This window comes from Lacerta agilis, chromosome 4 (assembly GCF_009819535.1).
Source record: "Lacerta agilis isolate rLacAgi1 chromosome 4, rLacAgi1.pri, whole genome shotgun sequence".
Taxonomy (NCBI): Eukaryota; Metazoa; Chordata; class Lepidosauria; order Squamata; family Lacertidae; genus Lacerta; species Lacerta agilis.
In genome coordinates, this window is record NC_046315.1 from 8,091,217 (window position 1) to 8,109,588 (window position 18,372).

Here is an 18,372-nt window from a genome sequence, read left to right on the forward strand (position 1 = left end):
TGGGAAAGATGGAGGGCACAAGGAGAAGGGGACGACAGAGGATGAGATGGTTGGACAGTGTTCTCGAAGCTACCAACATGAGTCTGACCAAAGTGCGGGAGGCAGTGGAAGACAGGAGTGCCGTGGGGTCACGAAGAGTCGGACACGACTGAACGACTAAACAACAACAAAAGTCTGCTATCATTTACCGCTTATTTCAGAACTGTTGGTGAGTGTTTGAGGAAGAAGGTGGGAGGCTGGTGTTAGGAAACTTGAAGGGCCTCATTTAGCAGATAAGGTTAAACAGGGTTTTCCTTACAAGGAGGTTCCATCCCCAAAGCTGAATAGAAACCATCTTTTCTCTCCATGCTTGTTACTGACACTCATAAATCAGCGGAGCTGTTTCACAAACCGGTTCCTGTCAAGATTTATCTTCATCTCCAGGTTGTTTTTCTTTTGCTTAGCAAGACCACGACAGAGATAATCATAAGGCAGAGGGGGCTTCTATCTATGCAACAGCGCTGGCCCATCGGAAACGTAACTCTCAAGATGCACCAATTCTGTGCAGTTTAAAACTACTGGTTCCCGTCTAGGCCTTGTGCAATTTGGCCGTTTGCGGAATCTGGGAGGATTCTGGGAGAATCCAAGAGGGCAGGGTGCATTAGCAGGAACGCCAACTCCAGATTCGAGCTACGAATGCTCCCTAAAGCTTGGGTGTGTTTAGATTTCAGGACTTTGGTTCAGGACCGCTTCCAGTTTCAACATTTTTGTTGTTGTTGAAAGAGAGGAAGGAAAGAGCATAAACGAAAACAGGCTTTCTTTTTCCAACATGGCCCCAGGATAGCTAAGAACGAGTCCCAGATTTCTCCTTAAAGTTTGCTAAGCACCACCATGCCCTCATTTGGGTGGGTGGGTGGGTGGGTGGGGGGTGAGCATTTTACATAGACCTGTTTCAGTCATTTGACTCCCCCCCCCCAGGAATTCACCCGTAGGGGAAGGATGCTAATTGGGGAACGATCGTTAGGTCAAAATGGACACAACCTCTCCAGTTAACCAATGCATCCACCTGCTGCTGGCGTGAAATTGTTCCCTGTGGAGCATGATGCAACTGTACGCATAACGTCGTAGGCAATGGAACACTCTCCCGAATTATCCCCATCATCCTGTTAAGTGATCAAAACACAATTAACGGGACGCGAGAGAAGTTTCCCACCTTCGCTTCTGCTTCTTTTTCCACACGTGTTCGTCTTCTCCCACCCTCGAGTTCAACCTTCTTTCCAGTTCACCTTTACCAGATGTCAAAGAGAAAAACAACTACCAGACGTTTAGAAGACATCTGAAGTCAGCCCTGCTTAGGGAAGCTTTTAATGTTTAATATATTATTGCATTTTAATATTCTGTTGGAAGCTGCCCAGAGTGGCTGGGGAAACCCAGCGAGACGGGCGTGGTATAAATAATAAATTATTATTATTATTATTATTATTATTATTATTATTATTATTATTATTATTAGACCATTTGGGGAAAACAGCTCTAAATCACATGAAGGTATCGAGTCAGAGGGTTGTTTCAGATAGCCTCACCTTGCCTTGCCAGCAACTCTCCTTTGAAACACAGGTGCAGGGGACTATTTATTTGGGTTATTTATTTGCTATTTATTACAGCACGGTCGCATCTTGTGCACGTTGAGCTCATGCAGTTTCAGCCACACGCGGTTGACGCCTGGCTGGTTAAAATCCCACAAGTCAGCTCAAGTGATTAGAGAGTGGTGCTGATAAGTTCCAGGTCGTGGGTTTTATCCCCATACTGGCCAACAACCTATTTCTACATTGCAGGGGACTAGACTAGATGACTCTTGGGGGCAGGCCCGGATTCAGGTCTGATGAGGCCCTAAGCTACTGAAGGTAATGGGGCCCTTTATATGTCCAGCTGTCCTTTGTCAACAACAAACTGCCACTGTTTTTTGTGTTGAATATATGCTATATGGTAATTTATGGGCCTAAATTTACACATGTTGCCATGCAAGCAGTCCATGCAGAATGTAGGCACCCTACATATAGAAAGGAGCAAACCAGTGATATTTTAGGGAGCAGGCTAGCAGGCGAGGTCCATCGCTTACTTCATAGGAGCCTATACAACACACCACACTGTTGCTGCGTGTAGGTTTTGTTTTATTTGTTTTTTATCTTATATTTCGAAAATGTACATCCAGGTTTTTTTTCTTAAAAAAAAAAAATTGGAGCCCCAAGAGAGTGGTTCCCTAAGCCAGTGTTTTTCAACCACTGTTCCGTGGCACACTAGTGTGCCGCGAGATGTTGCCTGGTGTGCCGTGGGAAAAATTCCAGCCAGAATATCAGCTTTGTGTTCAGCCAAACAGGCCCTGGTTGCGCACTGAATAAAGTATTTTATAATTTTCCATATTTCTGTTTACTTACTATTTCCTAATAAAGTAATTATAAAATACTTTCTTTGTGTTTATTTGATTCCTATTCAAGAGAATTACTTTATATATAGTCAATATAGGCACAGAGTTATTTTTTTTTAACATTTTCTAATGGTGGTGTGCCTCGTGAATTTTTTCATGAAACAAGTGTGCCTTTGCCCAAAAAAGGTTGAAAAACACTGCCCTAAGCTATAGCTTGTTTGGTAAAAGGACCCTTGGCCATTAGGTCCAGATGCGGATGACTCTGGGGTTGTGGCGCTCATCTCGCTTTACTGGCTGAGGGAGCCGGCGTACAGCTTCCAGGTCATGTGGCCAGCATGACAAAGCCGCTTCTGGCGAAACCAGAGCAGTGCATGGAAATGCCGTTTACCTTCCCGCCGGAGCGGTACCTATTTATCTACTTGCACTTTGACGTGCTTTCGAACTGCTAGGTGGGCAGGAGCAGGGACTGAGCAACGGGAGCTCACCCCGTCGCAGGGATTCGAACCGCCGACCTTCTGATCAGCAAGCCCTAGGCTCTGTGGTTTAACCCACAGTGCCACTTGCTTATACATAAATCCGGCACTGCTCGGGGGACCTTCCATCTAAACAATTTCTATGATCCTATGAAATTCAAGTAAGGCAGAGAGCTTGTTAGACTTCCTGAGGCTTCACTACGCACTCTCCCCCCATTTTTAGTAATGCTTTATTTTACTTGATAAATGTATTTCGAATTGCATGGAGGGCACCCTAATCTTTGCACCGCTTGGGGCCTCTAAAGGCCTTAACACAGCCCTGGGCAGGGAGCTTAGATGATGATGTCAATTAGTTATGATGTGTTTGCAGGGACACTAGATGATGTTGCATCAAAATAACTGTGCCCCTACACTCCCCAAATGCATTTCCAGCTCACTTTTTTCGGAGGGGGGGAGCAGGTTTGTTGCACAAGGCCACCCTATAAAATACAAGAGGGCAATTTATCCAGATGTGATGGAATCCCACACAAAAAAAGCGATAGACTGGAAGCCTGCTTTATGCATTGCTTCCAGAAGCACAAAGCCACCAATTCTGCAAACCGCAAACAGCCGGGCACACCAGAGATCGGAGATGCGGGTTCCCTTTTCCACGAATGAGTGAGGAAAAGCTTGAATCTGCTAGTAAAAGCATTTGCACAGATAGCTTATCAGCTCTTCCTGCGCATGTTAAGCATCTGAGCTGCTCAGGACAATAAGGTCTGCATTATGCATTCCTGGAAAATCCATCCCAGATATGGAACTTACAACATGGTTGTGGCGAAAACAAAGTTATCTTTTATGGCTCCAGACATTTTTGTTTCTTTTCTAAAGGGGCTTTTAACAAAGGGACAGAAGTAATTATAGAATCAACTACTACTGGCTACCTGCAATATTACAAAACATATAACAATTCAAAGTGTTGGTGCTGACCTTTAAAGCCCTAAACTGCCTCGGCCCAATATACCTGAAGGAGCATCTCCACCTCCATCGTTCTGCTCGGACACTGAGGTCCAGCTCAGAGGGCCTTCTGGCAGTTCCCTCCCTGCAAGAAGTGAGGTTGCAGGGAACCAGGCAGAGAGATAAATCTTATTGGACAGAGGTAAAATTTACATTTGTGGCTCCGCCCACTTTTGCCACTGGCATGTGGTCCCCAGAAGGCAATGCAGATCTCACGCTAAGAAAGGTTCCCCACCCCTGGTTTAGGTAAAAAAGGTAAAAGGTAAAGGACCCCTGGACGGTTAAGTCCGGTCAAAGGCGACTACAGGGTTGTGACGCTCATCTCGCTTTCAGGTTGATCGAGCCAGCGTTTGTCCACAGACAGCTTTCCGGGTCATGTGGCTAGCATGACTAAACCGCTTCTGGTGCAACAAGACACCGTGACGGAAACCAGAGCACACGGAAATGCCGTTTACCCTGCCGCAGCAGTGGTACCTATTTATCTACTTGCACTGGCATGGTTTAGAACTGTTAGGTTGGCAGGAGCTGGGACAGAGCAACGGGAGCTCACTCCGTCGTGGGGATTCGAACCGCTGACCTTCTGATTGGCAAGCCCAAGAGGCTCAATGGTTTAACCCTTTCCCCACTCACTGCTTCTCCCAGGCAGTCACTTCCCTTGGATCCTTTTCTCTAAGATGGAGCAACATGCTTGGGAATCCACGGACAGGGAAAGGAGGTTGGGGGTAGGAGCATCCTCCAGCAGTTGATATGGTGGTAGACTACCCCTGAGCCTGGAGGTTCCATTCGACCCCGGCTAATAGGCATCGATATACTTCTGTCGCACAACCCACACCCCAGATGCCGCTAAGAGAATCCAAATCATAGCAGCACCGCCTGAAGTCCGTTCTTGAGTACATAAATCCATTAATAGCTCCAGTTAATCCACTAATGTTCACAGAGGAGGGGGGAGTGGGAAGGAGGGGGGAAAGAGAGGCTTGTCCTGGCGACATCGCCTTCCCGACACCTCTGGTTTGCTGATCCTTGCTCCAACTTGAAAGGGAAAGTGTCTTTTCTTCTTCCTCTGCCAGTCCGGAGCGAGCGAGTGTGAGCGGACGAAATGGGAATGCATTATTGCTGGGGAGGCCGGTGGGCAGGCAAGCAAGCAAAAGGATGCACACCTTGCGAGAAAGTGCTTTCAGCCAAACGGATCAGTTTTAAAAGGCAGCAGTGGTGGGATCTTCCAAACATGGAAGCTCAAACAGCGTGTAATATTGTAGATGCCCCAGGGGCCTTATAAAGCTATTTGGAAGAGGTCCATATGAACATTACACTTCTTTATGTGTGGGAAGTGTGAACTATATTTTATGTATTTTCACACACCCACACACAGGCGCACACACAGAGAGATTCCATAACGCCTTTGGCTCCTGAATGAAAAGTCTCTGCTCCCTTATATGACCATAGGAAACTGCCTTAAATGGAGTGAGACGTTTGGCCCATTGAGCTCAGCCTTGTCTACACTGACCGGCAGAGGCTCTCTGGGGTTTCATACTAGGGACAATCCAAGCCCTACCTGGAGATGCCAGTGGAGATTGATCTGGCGACCTTCTGCATGCAAAGCATATGCTCTCGTGCGGAGCTACAGCCCCTGTCTGTCAGGACTAGAGTCGGGCATAGGTCATCCACCTGGTACGCAGGCTAAGACCCTCCCTGCCCGCAGACTGTCTCCCAGAGTGGTGCACGCTCTAGTTATCTCCCTCTTGGACTACTGCAATGCGCCCTACGTGGGGCTACCTTTGAACGTGACCCGAAAACTACAATTAATTCAAAATGTGGCAGCTAGACTGGTGACTGAGATTGGCTGCCGAGACCACATAACACCGGTCCTGAAACACCAACATTGACTCCCAGTACGTTTCCGAGCACAATTCAAAGTGCTGCTACTAAACAGCCTTGGCTCAATATCCCTGAAGGGGCATCTCCAACCCCATCTTTCAGCCCAGACACTGAGGTCCAGCTCTGAGGGCCTTCTGCCGGTTCCCTCACTGCAAAAAGTGAGGTTACAGGGAACCAGGCAGAGGGCCTTCTCGGTGGTGGCGCCCACCCTGTGGAACGCCCTCCCATCAGATGTCAAGGAAATAAATAACTACCTGACTTTTAGAAGACATCTGAAGGCAGCCCTGTTTAGGGAAGTTTTTAAAGTTTGATGTTTTATCATGTTTTTAATATTCTGTTGGTAGCCGCCCAGAGTGGCTGGGGAAACCCAACCAGATGGGCAGGGTATTATTATTATTATTATTATTATTATTATTATTATTATTATCAGCAGCAGCAGCAGCAGAACAGTAACTCCCACAAAATTAAAGGAATATGTCAAGGTTTTCAGAGCAAAGAGCAGCCACTGTTTAACTGAGCACAGCAAAACAAAATAAAAAATAAAATAAAATAATCCTTCCAGTAGCACCTTAGAGACCAACTACGTTTGTTCTTGGTATGAGCTTTCGTGTGCATGCACACTTCTCCTCGGGTTACAGACGCTTCAGGTTACAAATGCTTCAGGTTACAGACTCCGCTAACCCAGAAATAGTACCTCGGGTTAAGAACTTTGCCTCAGGATGAGAACAGAAATTGTGTGGCAGTGGCGCAGGGGCAGCGGGAGGCCCCATTAGCTAAAGTGGTGCCTCAAGTTAAGAACAGCTTCAGGTTAAGAACGGACCTCCAGAACAAATAAAGTTTTAAACCCGAGGTACCACTGTATTGCTTGGCTGACTGAAGGCAGCAATTCAAGACGGCAAGAACGAGGAGGGAAGGAAGGGGTGTGGGGAAGCAGACGATTATTAAAAATGTGGTCGTGTCCAACTGGACAATTCTGAAAGACAGAAATTCAATGCTTTGAGTGGGAATTCAACCAGGATACGGCTTTTAAAAACAAATAAACGTGTGCCGAGGGATCTTGGATAACCTCCCTGTACAAATCCAAAGCTCTTTGGATGTCAGCAGTGTTGGGTCATCTCCAGGCCAGTTGGAGGGCTGACTTTTGGGTTCTCCAATCCCCAAACACAAGCCCTTTTGTTTTGCCACGGACATGGGTCATTTGTCTGACAATGGATCTTCCAGATGGAAAAGAGGATACCAAGACAAGACTGTACAGCTGAGGAATGAGGGCAGTAACATGGAGATGGTGGAAACTGCCTTAGATAGAGTCAGATCCTTGGCCTGTGTAGCTTAGCATAAGTCTATCTAGCTACAGTTCCCAGGATTATTTGGGGGGAACTGTAAAAGTGGTGTACCAGTGCTTTAAACAGTAAGGTGTGGACTCGGTCTTGGCCACAGAGCATGATTCAGCATGGAAAAGTACGAAACCACCTTACACAATGTCATACTATTTATTCAACTAGCCAAGCATGGTCTACTCTGACTGGCAGTGGCTCCTAGGATCTCAGGTATCATGGCCTTGAGATCAGAGGAGGATGAAACAGAGCCTGAACCAGTGTTACCTGTTCCACACCTGGCCAATAGCTCAGGCAGCATGGCAAGTGGGAGACCACAGTAAGTGACTGTGTGTAGGCCAGAAGGTTGGTTCTTAAGAGCCCTAATATTTCGGGTAATGGGGTGTAGCTTAGGAAGAAGAGTCTCATAAGGGCCTCAGCTGACCTCTAGCCTTGGTCGGAGCACGTGGCTCACTGGGAGCTATCCGTGGTACTGAAACCACTGGGCAGTAGGTGCTGAAGCCTGCAGGTGCACAACTTTGGACTGATCTAGCAGGACTCTGCTTGTGTTCTTCTGGATGCACATACAGACCAGACACTCAACGCCCACACGTTTGGACAGGTAGGTGCCCATGCTCACTCACATCCGTTCAGATTCCCCACACTTCTGCCAATCAGCAGGGAAGTGAGAGGGGGTTCTGCCCCACCACATTGCTGCAATTGAAGGGAAGACCTCTTCATACTTTTAAAAGCCACTGCATGAAAGTCTTGGCACACAGAAAGGAGCCCTCCTTCCGGTTCTCTGAGCTCCAATACTTTCTTCCAGAGGCATAATGGAAGAAAGGGTCCTTTCTAAAGGTAAGAAGAGGTTCCCTGCTTAGGGGACTATAGCTGTTTTGGACACCCAAGCATACCCCAAACCACTAACAAGAACCCCATGGATGAAGAGCAAGCAGAAAATGGGTTGTTATATTATTATTATTATTATTATTATTATTATTATTATTATTATTATTATTATTATTAAAACACTTGTGGGCTGGATGTCACCTGGAGACTGCAGATTCTAAGGATGTGCTCTACTCCTGGGCGTTGGCCTTTTATGAATACATTTCCGAATGAGTCAGACTCCATTGAGTCCCAGCTCCGAAGCCCAATGGATTTGCAAAACACAGACCCTTGAATCAACCCTGGACTGCAGGGTTTTCTGGACATTGGTGCCAAGTCTTGTTCCCTGAGTATTTATACTGAAGAAATGAGGTGGTTTTTAACGACTTTGGCTTAGTGGTGCTGATTTGGAGGGAACTACTAAACGAGAGGAGGGACGCAGGTGGCGCTGTGGGTTAAACCACAGAGCCTAGGGCTTGCTGATCAGAAGGTTGGCGGTTCGAATCCCCACGACAGGGTGAGCTCCCGTTGCTCAGTCCCTGCTCCTGCCCACCTAGCAGTTCGAAAGCACGTCAAAGTACAAGTAGATAAATAGGGAAGGTAAATGGTGTTTCCGTGCGCTGCTCTGGTTCGCCAGAAGCGGCTTAGTCATGCTGGCCACATGACCCGGAAGCTGTACGCCGGCTCCCTCGGCCAGTAACGCGAGATGAGCGCCGCAACCCCAGAGTCGGACACGACTGGACCTAATAGTCAGGGATCCCTTTACCTTTACCTTTTTACTAAGCGAGAGGAGGATAAAGAACAGGTTCCACCCGGAGAGCATTTACCTGTCCTGAGTCCCGTGCGATCCCACTTTCTCGTTCTTCATGCAGAAATCAGGCGAGCTTTGCAAGTAAACCAATTCTGTTTCCTTTACGGGGCGGATGTCAAGATCCTTGGGGACTAGATGCTTGCGGGTGCCCATCGGCCGATGCACCACCTTAGTAGCTGAAAGGTATTTGTTTTTTAAATCCAGGGCAATGTCTCTCAGTTCCTGAAGCCCCCTCCAGCAGGTCTTGATCGAGCAGGAACCAGATACTCCGTGGCATTTGCATTTCATCTCCAGAGAAGCTTTCAGGGCCTGTAGAAAGAGCAGCACAGGCATTTTGAAGTGACTTTTCCCTTTTGCTCAAACGCTCACCATCATCCCCCCAACTGTTGCCGCCCCTCCCAAGGAAATGCTGAAAGGAGTAAATGTCCTCACTGTGTTACAGTCAAGGCTGTGTGTCTTGGGCACGTGAATGAAACTCTGTTGTATATAAATTTGCATAGGTTTGGGGAAGCATTTTGATTCTGCCCCTGTTGATCTCTCGTTGCCCCTTGACTCCACTTCCCTGCCCCGCTCCACCCTCCGTCATCTTGCCCCACTGCCGCAATTTAGATTGGAAGCTCACAGGGGCAAGGACCCACCATTTTTGCTTATGCTACTCAGTTACACCATGAAGAAGAAGAGGAGTTTGGATTTGATATCCCGCTTTATCACTACCCAAAGGAGTCTCAAAGCGGCTAACATTCTCCTTTCCCTTCCTCCCCCACAACAAACACTCTGTGGGGTGAGTGGGGCTGAGAGACTTCAAAGAAGTGTGACTAGCCCAAGGTCACCCAGCAGCTGCATGTGGAGGAGCGGAGACGCGAACAAGGTTCACCAGATTACGAGTCTACCGCTCTTAACCATTACACCACACTGGCTCTCAATTCACCCTGCTTTTGCTCATCATGGGAACACAGAAACACATCTCTGAGTCATGGCACAAAAAAATCCCTTTATAACTAGAGGATGTGGCACACACAAAAATCCCTTTATAACTAGAGCTATTTCTTTCTTTTTTAAAAATTAATAATAATAATAATAATAATAATAATAATAATAATAATATACAGAAATGGAATTCAGAGGAATGAAAAGTCACTCCATCTGGAATCTACCAGCCAAAGAGGTTGCTTCATATCATGCCACAGTGAAGATGGCCTCAGTAAGGAGTTGACATGCCCACTCAGGTAAAAGGTAAAGGACTCCTGGATGGTTAAATCCAGTAAAAGGCAACTATGGGGTTGCGGCGCTCATCTCTGTTTGTCCACAAACAGCTTTCCGGGTCATAACTAAACCGTTTCTGGTGCAATGGAACACCATGATGGAAACCAGAGCGCACGGAAATGCCATTTGTCTTCCCACCGCAGCGGTACCTATTTATCTAATTGCACTGGTGTGCTTTTGAACTCCTGGGTTGGCAGGAGCTGGGACAGAGCACCACCAAGATTCGAACCGCCACCTTCTGATCGGCAAGCCCAAGAGGCTCAGTGGTTTAGACCACAGCGCCACCCGCGTCCCACTCAACCAACGGGCAAAATCCCTGGAAAGTTTGGTTGCAGTTTTGAATGGGCTTCTGCACTTTTAGAATTCATTTGCAGAGATCCTCTACTTTTAGATCCACTTCTCCACCTGTTTTTGTCCTCTGAAAGTGAGCAGCCAGCCACATCAGCTGGTTGCAGAAGGATAGTTAGCTTAGCAAGCAAGCGCTATTCAGCCTCCGTTTGTAAGCTGCAAGCCTAAACATCTCCATTCAGGAGTAAAAGTCCTATTGATTTGGGTTAGGGTAGGCAAACTCAGCAAACTCAGTTGGGGGACAGACCAAAACAGAACACTTAGTGGAAATTGGGGGGGAGGGAATGTATGCCAAGCCATAACCTGGATACAGGTGCGTAGCGAGCTGCTTGGCTGCCGGGGGCGGCAAGCCAAGTGGCACCCCCAGGGGGCGTGGCATCTCTCCATGCGCATGACGTCATGCCACATGTGCACAGAGCGACGCAAGGAGGGGTGCCATGCTTGTGGCTGGCGTGATGCCCCTCCTCGCTGGAACGCCCAGGGAGCCCAGTGGCGAAAAAAGCTTTTGTCGCCGCTGGCTGGTGGAGCCGGGGCATGGAGAGGGGCGGGCCAGCGAGGAGGGGTGACTGACACCCCTCCTCACTGGCCCGCCCCTCTTCATGCCCTGGCTCCACTCAGGGAGCCCAGCCAGCGGCGAAAAAAGCCGCTGAAAGGGGGAAAGCCCCCTTTCAGCGGCTTTTTTTCGCCGCTGGCTGGAGGCACCAATCGTGGGGGGCGGGCCCCTGCCCCGAATGTCACCCCCCTGGGCGCTACCCGGGGTGGCCCACCCCCCTTGCTCCGCCCCTGCCTGGATATGCAAGGCAATAACTGACACATTAACGGGCATGGAGCAGAGAATGGATGGAATCTCCCAGTAAAGCCAAAGGGTTGTGATATCTGGCGGGGGACGGGGGCTCAATGAGACCATCAAACTGATTAGCACTGGCTCTCCAGGGTCTCAAACAGGGGTCTTTACCGGACCTACTTGAACAGGCACCCCCCAAACTCTGCCCTCCAGATGTTTTGGGACTACAACTCCCATCATCCCTAGCTAACAGGACCAGTGGTCAGGGATGATGGGAACTGTAGTCCCAAAACATCTGGAGGGCCGAGTTTGGAGATGCCAGCACTGGAAGATGGCAAGGATTGAACCTGGTGCCTGTGCTGAACCACAGGCATGCAGGGTAAGGATTTGGGGGGAGGGCCTTCATGGCAGCAGCCAGAGAACAGGCCAATATCTCCCTCCAGGAACTCTGCCATGAGTGACCGCAGGAGAAAACATACTGGTGCGATTGGTCTCCTGCCCAGTTTCCCACAGTCTGCCAGCTTGAGGATTCCACCTCCATTTGTTGTTTCTCAGCCCAGCCAAAAGCTCTCCCTTTGTACACAGGTTCAGCCCAATTGCTGGTTGAATCCGTACCGGCTTTCAACCCTCTTGTTAACCCCGGACGGCGATTGCATAATGAGAATATCTCTTTTCGGAATTGGTTACCTGTCTCCCTACTTCACTGTTGTGCAGATGCATCAGCTTATTGGCTTGTGATCCTGATTTTTTCATCTTCATGGGAGCATCTGAAAATTTGGACCCCATGACAAGACCATAGTTGAGGTTGTCAGCACATCCTCCCCAGCGATACCCAGGTCCAGGTGTCTCACCTGGGATGGGACCACAGGAGCAGCCAGGGAGGTCCCCGGTGGTGCAGGCTCTGGCGATGGTGTGGCTGATGGCTGCGGCGGAGAGGGCGTACACAAAGGCCGACTCCCTCGTGCCTGCGGAGACAGAAAGGTCGATAGGAATACATTTCCACTGGGTTTTCGGTTGGGCAGAAAGCAAACGGGGGAGGGAAACATGCCTCAATGAATAGGAAACCTCAGAAGCTCTTGTGATAATCAAGCTATCAACCTCTAAAGGTTGTCACTTCTCATCTAGCAAGTACTGCCAGGTGCCAAAAATATCTGCCAGGAACCACCCAAAACTGTAAAATGTCCAGTATTAAATTAAATACCCAATACAGAAATCACAGATAGCACTGGATGCCAAATGTAGACATTGAATATTCACTGAAAATAGAGTCAGAATATTCACATATTCTTATTTTCTGTATTATTATTATTATTATTATTATTATTATTCCCGCAAGTCTCAAGGCAGTTTTGGGAAGTCACTGCAGCTCCATAGCAAACTATATGCATAGAGTTGGAAGGGACGTTGAGGATCATCTAGTTCAGGGGTCCCCAAACTAAGGCCCGTGGGCCGGATGTGGCCCAATCGCCTTCTAAATCCGGCCCGCAGATGGTCCAGGAATCAGCGTGTTTTTACATGAGTAGAATGTGTCCTTTTATTTAAAATGCATCTCTGGGTTATTTGTGGGGCCTGCCTGGTTTTTTTACATGAGTGGAATGTGTGCTTTTATTTAAAATGCATCTCTGAGTTATTTGTGGGGCATAGGAATTTGTTCATATTGTTTTTCAAAATATAGTCCGGCCCACCACAACGTCTGAGGGACAGTGGACTGGCCCCCTGCTGAAAAAGTTTGCTGACCCCTGATCTAGTTCAACCTCTTACAATGCAGCTGTCCCATAAGGAAATCCAACCTGCAACCTTGGCGTTATCAGCACTAAGCTCTGACCAGCGGAGCTATTCATCTAACTAAGAGATGAGAGAACCAGCCCTATCATTAGGCAGAGTGAGGTCATTGCCTCAGGTGGCAGACACAGGAGGGCAGGCCCCTCCAAACTGTTCCTCCACCTGTGCCCCCTGACGATTCCCCTCTGCTGGAGGGCATAACGAAGTGTGCCGTGGGCCTGTTATGCACCCACTAAACCACCCAGCTGTCCTCAGGTGTCCTTGGGGACTGTATTCTGTTGCCAGTGTGGAAGTAAGATTCAACTGCCAGTCCAGTCTGTTTCCGTACATGGAGGGGAAGGCATCAACTTGACATTTAAGAACACAGAGAACTGCTTTATAATGAATCAGGCCTTCGCTCTCCAAAGTTCAAGGCATTCCAAACCCTACCTGGAGATGCCCAGGATTGAATCAGGGACCTTCTACATACAAAGCAGATGGCATACCCATAGAGATACATCCAGTCTGCGTTCAACAAAATGCCTTTGGGTGGCCCCACATATCAGATACATGAATCTAAGAACATAGGGTGCTGCCTTATAATGAGCCAGACCAGTGGCTCAGTATTGCCTGCACTGACCTGCAGCAGCTCTGGTTCAAAATCACTCCCAGCGCCACCTGTAAACACCAGGGATTGAACTGGGGATGTTTTGCATGGAAACCAGGTTATCTACCGCTGAGCTGCAGCTACCCTAGCATGGCCAGTCTGCAGATTTTTTTTTTTGATTTTTTTAATTAGGTTTAACAACTTTGTATTCATCACACTAACATTGTTCACAAAGAAAAATGCAATTCCTAAACTCCCCCCGACTTCCCTCAACTTCCTTTTCTAGTTTCTTGCATATTAACTTATCCTGCTTGTTTTATTGTACTTTGACATTACTTTCTTAAAATAAAATGTTATTTTATGTGCTTTTCCTTTATTGTACCACAAATAGGCATGCCATCCAAATCTATTATCATGTCCTTCCAGGTCTAACATGTCTGTGTTTTCTAATTTCATCCAATCCCTGAACCAAGTAACACACACGGCCTCATAATATAATACAATTTATAATATAATTTAATGTAAAGTCTGCAGAATTGAGGCACTAAACGTGTGTTATGCAAATAGCACCTTTTACCTCTCTCCAAATCCAGGAGGTAGTTGGGTGCCAGCTCGATGGAGGAGCAATTCCACCGCATGTCGGAGAAGGTCTTGCGGCATGTCTTGATCACCTCCCGCGCTGCCTGGATGATGGTTTGCATCAGCTCCAGGTTGCTCCGGCACAGCTGCACTTGCGAAACCACCAGCCCTTCCAGCTGCTTGCAGTGCTGCGTCTGGTTCAGGGCTAGAACCGAGGGAGTCTTGAACAAGGCTCTGGGGAGGAGGAGAAAGAAACACACCCAGACAGCACCATTAGCAATTTTGGGCAATCCTCAAAGGTGCCAGAAAAGGAGATTTGGCACTCCCGGAACCCTGACAGGCGTCCCCATTCAATCCGGCTTTAATGAATTTCATAACCAAATGCACAGCATCGCGGTTGACGGAAACCAGTTCCCAGCTTGCAGCACACTTCCCCGTTTCCCTAATCCCTATCTGAAAATATCCTAAGTAGTTTGTGCAGCCGTCAGGCTGGACTGAAGTGAACCGTCTCATTCTGTGTCTGTTCTCAGAAGCAGCTCCCCGTTGCCAGAGATTTCATGTCCCCACTGGGCACAGATCAGCACTGTGCTTTGATTGATTTGCCGTCAATGTCCTCGAGTCTCATTCCTGCTATTTAATCCTATCAATGACCCCCATGACTTTCCCAACGATGTTGTGACACTAAGGTAAAGGTAAAGGATCCCTGGACGGTTAAGTCCCAATTCGACTACGGGGTGCGGCGCTCATCTCCACTTTCAGGCCAAGGGAGCCGCCATTTGTCCGCAGATAGCTTTTCTGGGTCATGTGGCCAGCAGGACTAAACCGCTTCTGGCACAACGGGACACCATGGCAAGTGCCAGAGCGCACAGAAACGCTGTTTACCTTCCCACCACAGCGGTACCTATTTATCTACTTGCACTGGTGTGCTTTCGAGCTGCTAGGCTAGCAGGAGCTGGGACGGAGCAACGGGAGCTCACCCTGTCGCGCTGATTCGAATTGCCGGCCTTCCGATTGGCAAGCCCAAGAGGCTAAGTGGTTTAGAACACAGTGCTACCAACAGCCCCACATTGTGACACTATGCCTGATGATATGGGTGTTATGATACGTCCGGGGGGGGGGCAAGTTGTTAGACTGACCCCCAGGTAGGGACGAAGCCTGCGTGCCCTCCTGGCTACTCGAGACCAGGGGCACATTGATAATATGTGATTGCTCTCCAGCATGAAGAACAACACACACAAGCCAATTAGGCTAAAACTACTTTATTGCAGATAAAATGCAGAGTATGTCTCTGCATGCCAGCTCAGATAGTCAGAGCTGTGCATAAAGGCGTCTAGCATCTCTCGAGCCAGAACTGAAAGTAAAAGACAACAGTACAGTACAAAAACATCACGTGTGTGGGAAAGCTGGTAGGACCAGTGGCTTTCCCACAGGATGAAAACAGACACAATAGTCATGTGAGCCTCGCTGCTGAGGCGTTTGCAGCTCGGCTTGTAATAATATCACAACAATGGGATGGTCTTACAGATGCTTATATTTTATGGGTAACTACTGGCGTCAGACCAAGAAATTTTGCTGCCTGAGGCAAGGTATAGTGATTATATATAGTGGCCCCGGGAGAGCAGGGTTCAAATCCCCACTTGGCCATGAAGTTCTCTAGGTGACATAGGGCCAGTCACCACCTCTCAGTCTAACAACCTCACAAGGTTGTTCTGGGGATTAGCTGAGGTGGGGCAGAACCATATATGTCACCTTGAACTCCTTGGATAAACTGGTGGGATATAAATGCCGTCAATAAGGAAATGCATATATGAACAGAGCCATGGAATCATCACCTGCACCAGAAAAAAAGAAACTTTTGGTGGACTGATGGTTGTTGTGAGATTCCACAACAAGCCCTAAACGGCCTCAGCCCAGTAGACCTGAAGGAGTGTCTTCAACCCCATCATTCGGCCCAGACACTAAGGTCCAGCTCCGAGGGCCTTCTGGCAGTTCCCTCACTGCGAGAAGTGAGGTTGCAGGGAACCAGGCAGAGGACCTTCCCGGTAGTGGCAACCTCCCACCAGATGTCAACTATCTGACTTTTAGAAGACATCTGAATTCAGCCCCGTTTAGGGAAGTTTTTAATGACTGATGTTTTAATGTATTTTTAATCTCCTGTTGGAAGCCACCCAGAGTGGCTGGGGTATAAGTAATGGTGGGGTATACGTAATAAATTGTTGTTGTTGTTGTTGTTGTTGTTGTTGTTGTTGTTGTTGTTGTTGTTATTTGAACCCTGAATTTCCTGGCACCAGACTTTTCGCTGCTAACCCACACAGCTGTGTGGAGATTCAGTCAATCACTCATACATTACTCTTGAAAGCTGCGTTACTTTCAAGTGAAAGTGGAGGTGAAATGCCTAGGCAATAATTTAAAAAAGGGAAGGGTTGCTAAAGAGTGAGGTAAAAACTCACTTCATGGAGCAGAAAAGGCCCTCAGCTGACCATGTTGCAGTCGAGAAGACGGTGTTTTGTCTCCGTGTTGCAGCTGGAAATCTGAGGGGTTAATGAAAGGGAAGCGCGGACATTTTGGAAAGGATTCTATCCCAGCCACCCAGCCAGGACAGGATGAAACTTCCTGTGCAGCTTTTATCATCTAGCTGGCATGGCCGTAAACAGTTCTCCCTTCGCTCTTAAAAAGTATTTTATGGCTCACAGCTGGAGAATGACCCTCTCGACAGTTCGGTGACGGCCACCGCTTGAAAGGAAGGTCCACCTCTAGCTGCGCTAACATGACACCTGCGCCTCGCCTCGGTTTCTCCGTGTGCCATCTTGAGACCGTGAGGTGAATATCCTTTGGTAGCTAATGGACACGTTTTATGGATGTGATTTATTCCCTGCCACCGGCAAATGGGTACTTCGCCGGTTCTCTTAAAAACCTGGATTAGAGGCGGGCTTGAAACCAGATGCTTTGATCAGGGGGACCCGTATCCGGAGCTGCCTCAGAGGAGTTTGAACCCGCGCCATGTGAGGCTCTTACCTCAGCAATGGGCTTAGCCATTAGTCACCACCCAACCCTTCAAAGCCTTCTCCGGCTCTGAACTTTGAAAGTTTGGTTTGGCAAATGCGACGGCCAAGACTGCCAGATCTGACTGAAAAGCAAGGGGAAAGGAAATGCTCCAGAATGTTCTGGAAGCGCATCGAAGGATGGGAAGAGGACTTTGAGGCCCACAAAGCTGCTGACGGGATATAGCCTGGGCCTATCCTTTCACTTATTTAAAAAAAAACTGTTTTAGCTGTTTCTAATTTATCTGTAAGCCTCCTTGAGTCCCTGTCGGGGGGGGGGGAGCCGGGACATCATCATCATCATCAACAACAACAACAACAACAACAACAGGCAGGGGCGCAGCAAGGGGGCGGTCCGCCCCGTTTTCCATAATGGAGGGGGTGACAAATTATCAAGGAACAATTTTTTTGGAAAAAAAGAAATTTTGAAAAAAAAAATATTTATTTTTTTAATGCCTGCTCCGAAGGTCTTATCTTACTATACTAGGGACTATATAGCTATATATGAAATTTCATGCATATCGGTTAATATCTTGACCCTCCTCCACCAAAATAGCTGTTCACATGGACAAATGTACGGTAGACGGTGTCCTGGTCTGAAGAAACAAACAAACAAAAAATTGTGCAGAACAGCATACAGTCATACCTCAGGTTACGGCTGCTTCAGGTTGCACAATTTTGGTTTGGGTTGCGCACCGTGCCGAACCCGGAAGTAATGGAACGGGTTACTTCCGGGTTTCGGCGCTCGATCATGTGCAGAAGCGCCAAATTGCATCACATGCAGGTGCAGCGCCACGGGTTGCAAACACACCTCCCGCACGGATCGCATTTGTGACCCATGCGTCCGCTGTACTACAAATGGTGGCATTTAACACTCTCAAGCATTCTGTGAAAGGAGCTTATAAACGGGCAACTGTTTTCATCAGCAATACGTGTTAAAGAGCACTTGCTTCTAACTTTTGTGTGTTAAAACTTGGCACTTTAATAGGACACTGAATTCCGGTAGAGTAAGTGAGGATTTGTGAGACGACAGAAAGAGAGACATCTCAAAATGTGGAATCAAAGAGAGGAATTCGGTTAACTCTTAGGCGGGCCTGTTTCTCATAGAGCCAGTCATGCTCTAAAGAGCCGACCGTGACGGATAAATATAGTTTCTGATCGTCTTTCACATTTGAACCTCAATGCTTTAAAGCTTCGTAATTGGAAACATCTCGGGAGAGAGGCAGAAA

General features: G+C 47.9%; 1 protein-coding gene across 1 annotated transcript in view; it reads right to left on the minus strand.

The window, feature by feature from the left end:
* WNT11 (Wnt family member 11) overlaps window positions 1-18,372 on the minus strand; it is a 40,093-nt gene that overhangs the window by 5,505 nt on the left and 16,216 nt on the right. Inside the window, exons 2-4 of the mRNA XM_033145984.1 lie at window positions 14,101-14,336; window positions 11,843-12,120; window positions 8,777-9,069 (exon numbers count right to left, since the gene is read on the minus strand). Of these exons, the coding sequence (XP_033001875.1) occupies window positions 8,777-9,069; window positions 11,843-12,120; window positions 14,101-14,336 (807 nt within the window). The remainder of the gene's footprint in view (window positions 1-8,776; window positions 9,070-11,842; window positions 12,121-14,100; window positions 14,337-18,372) is intronic.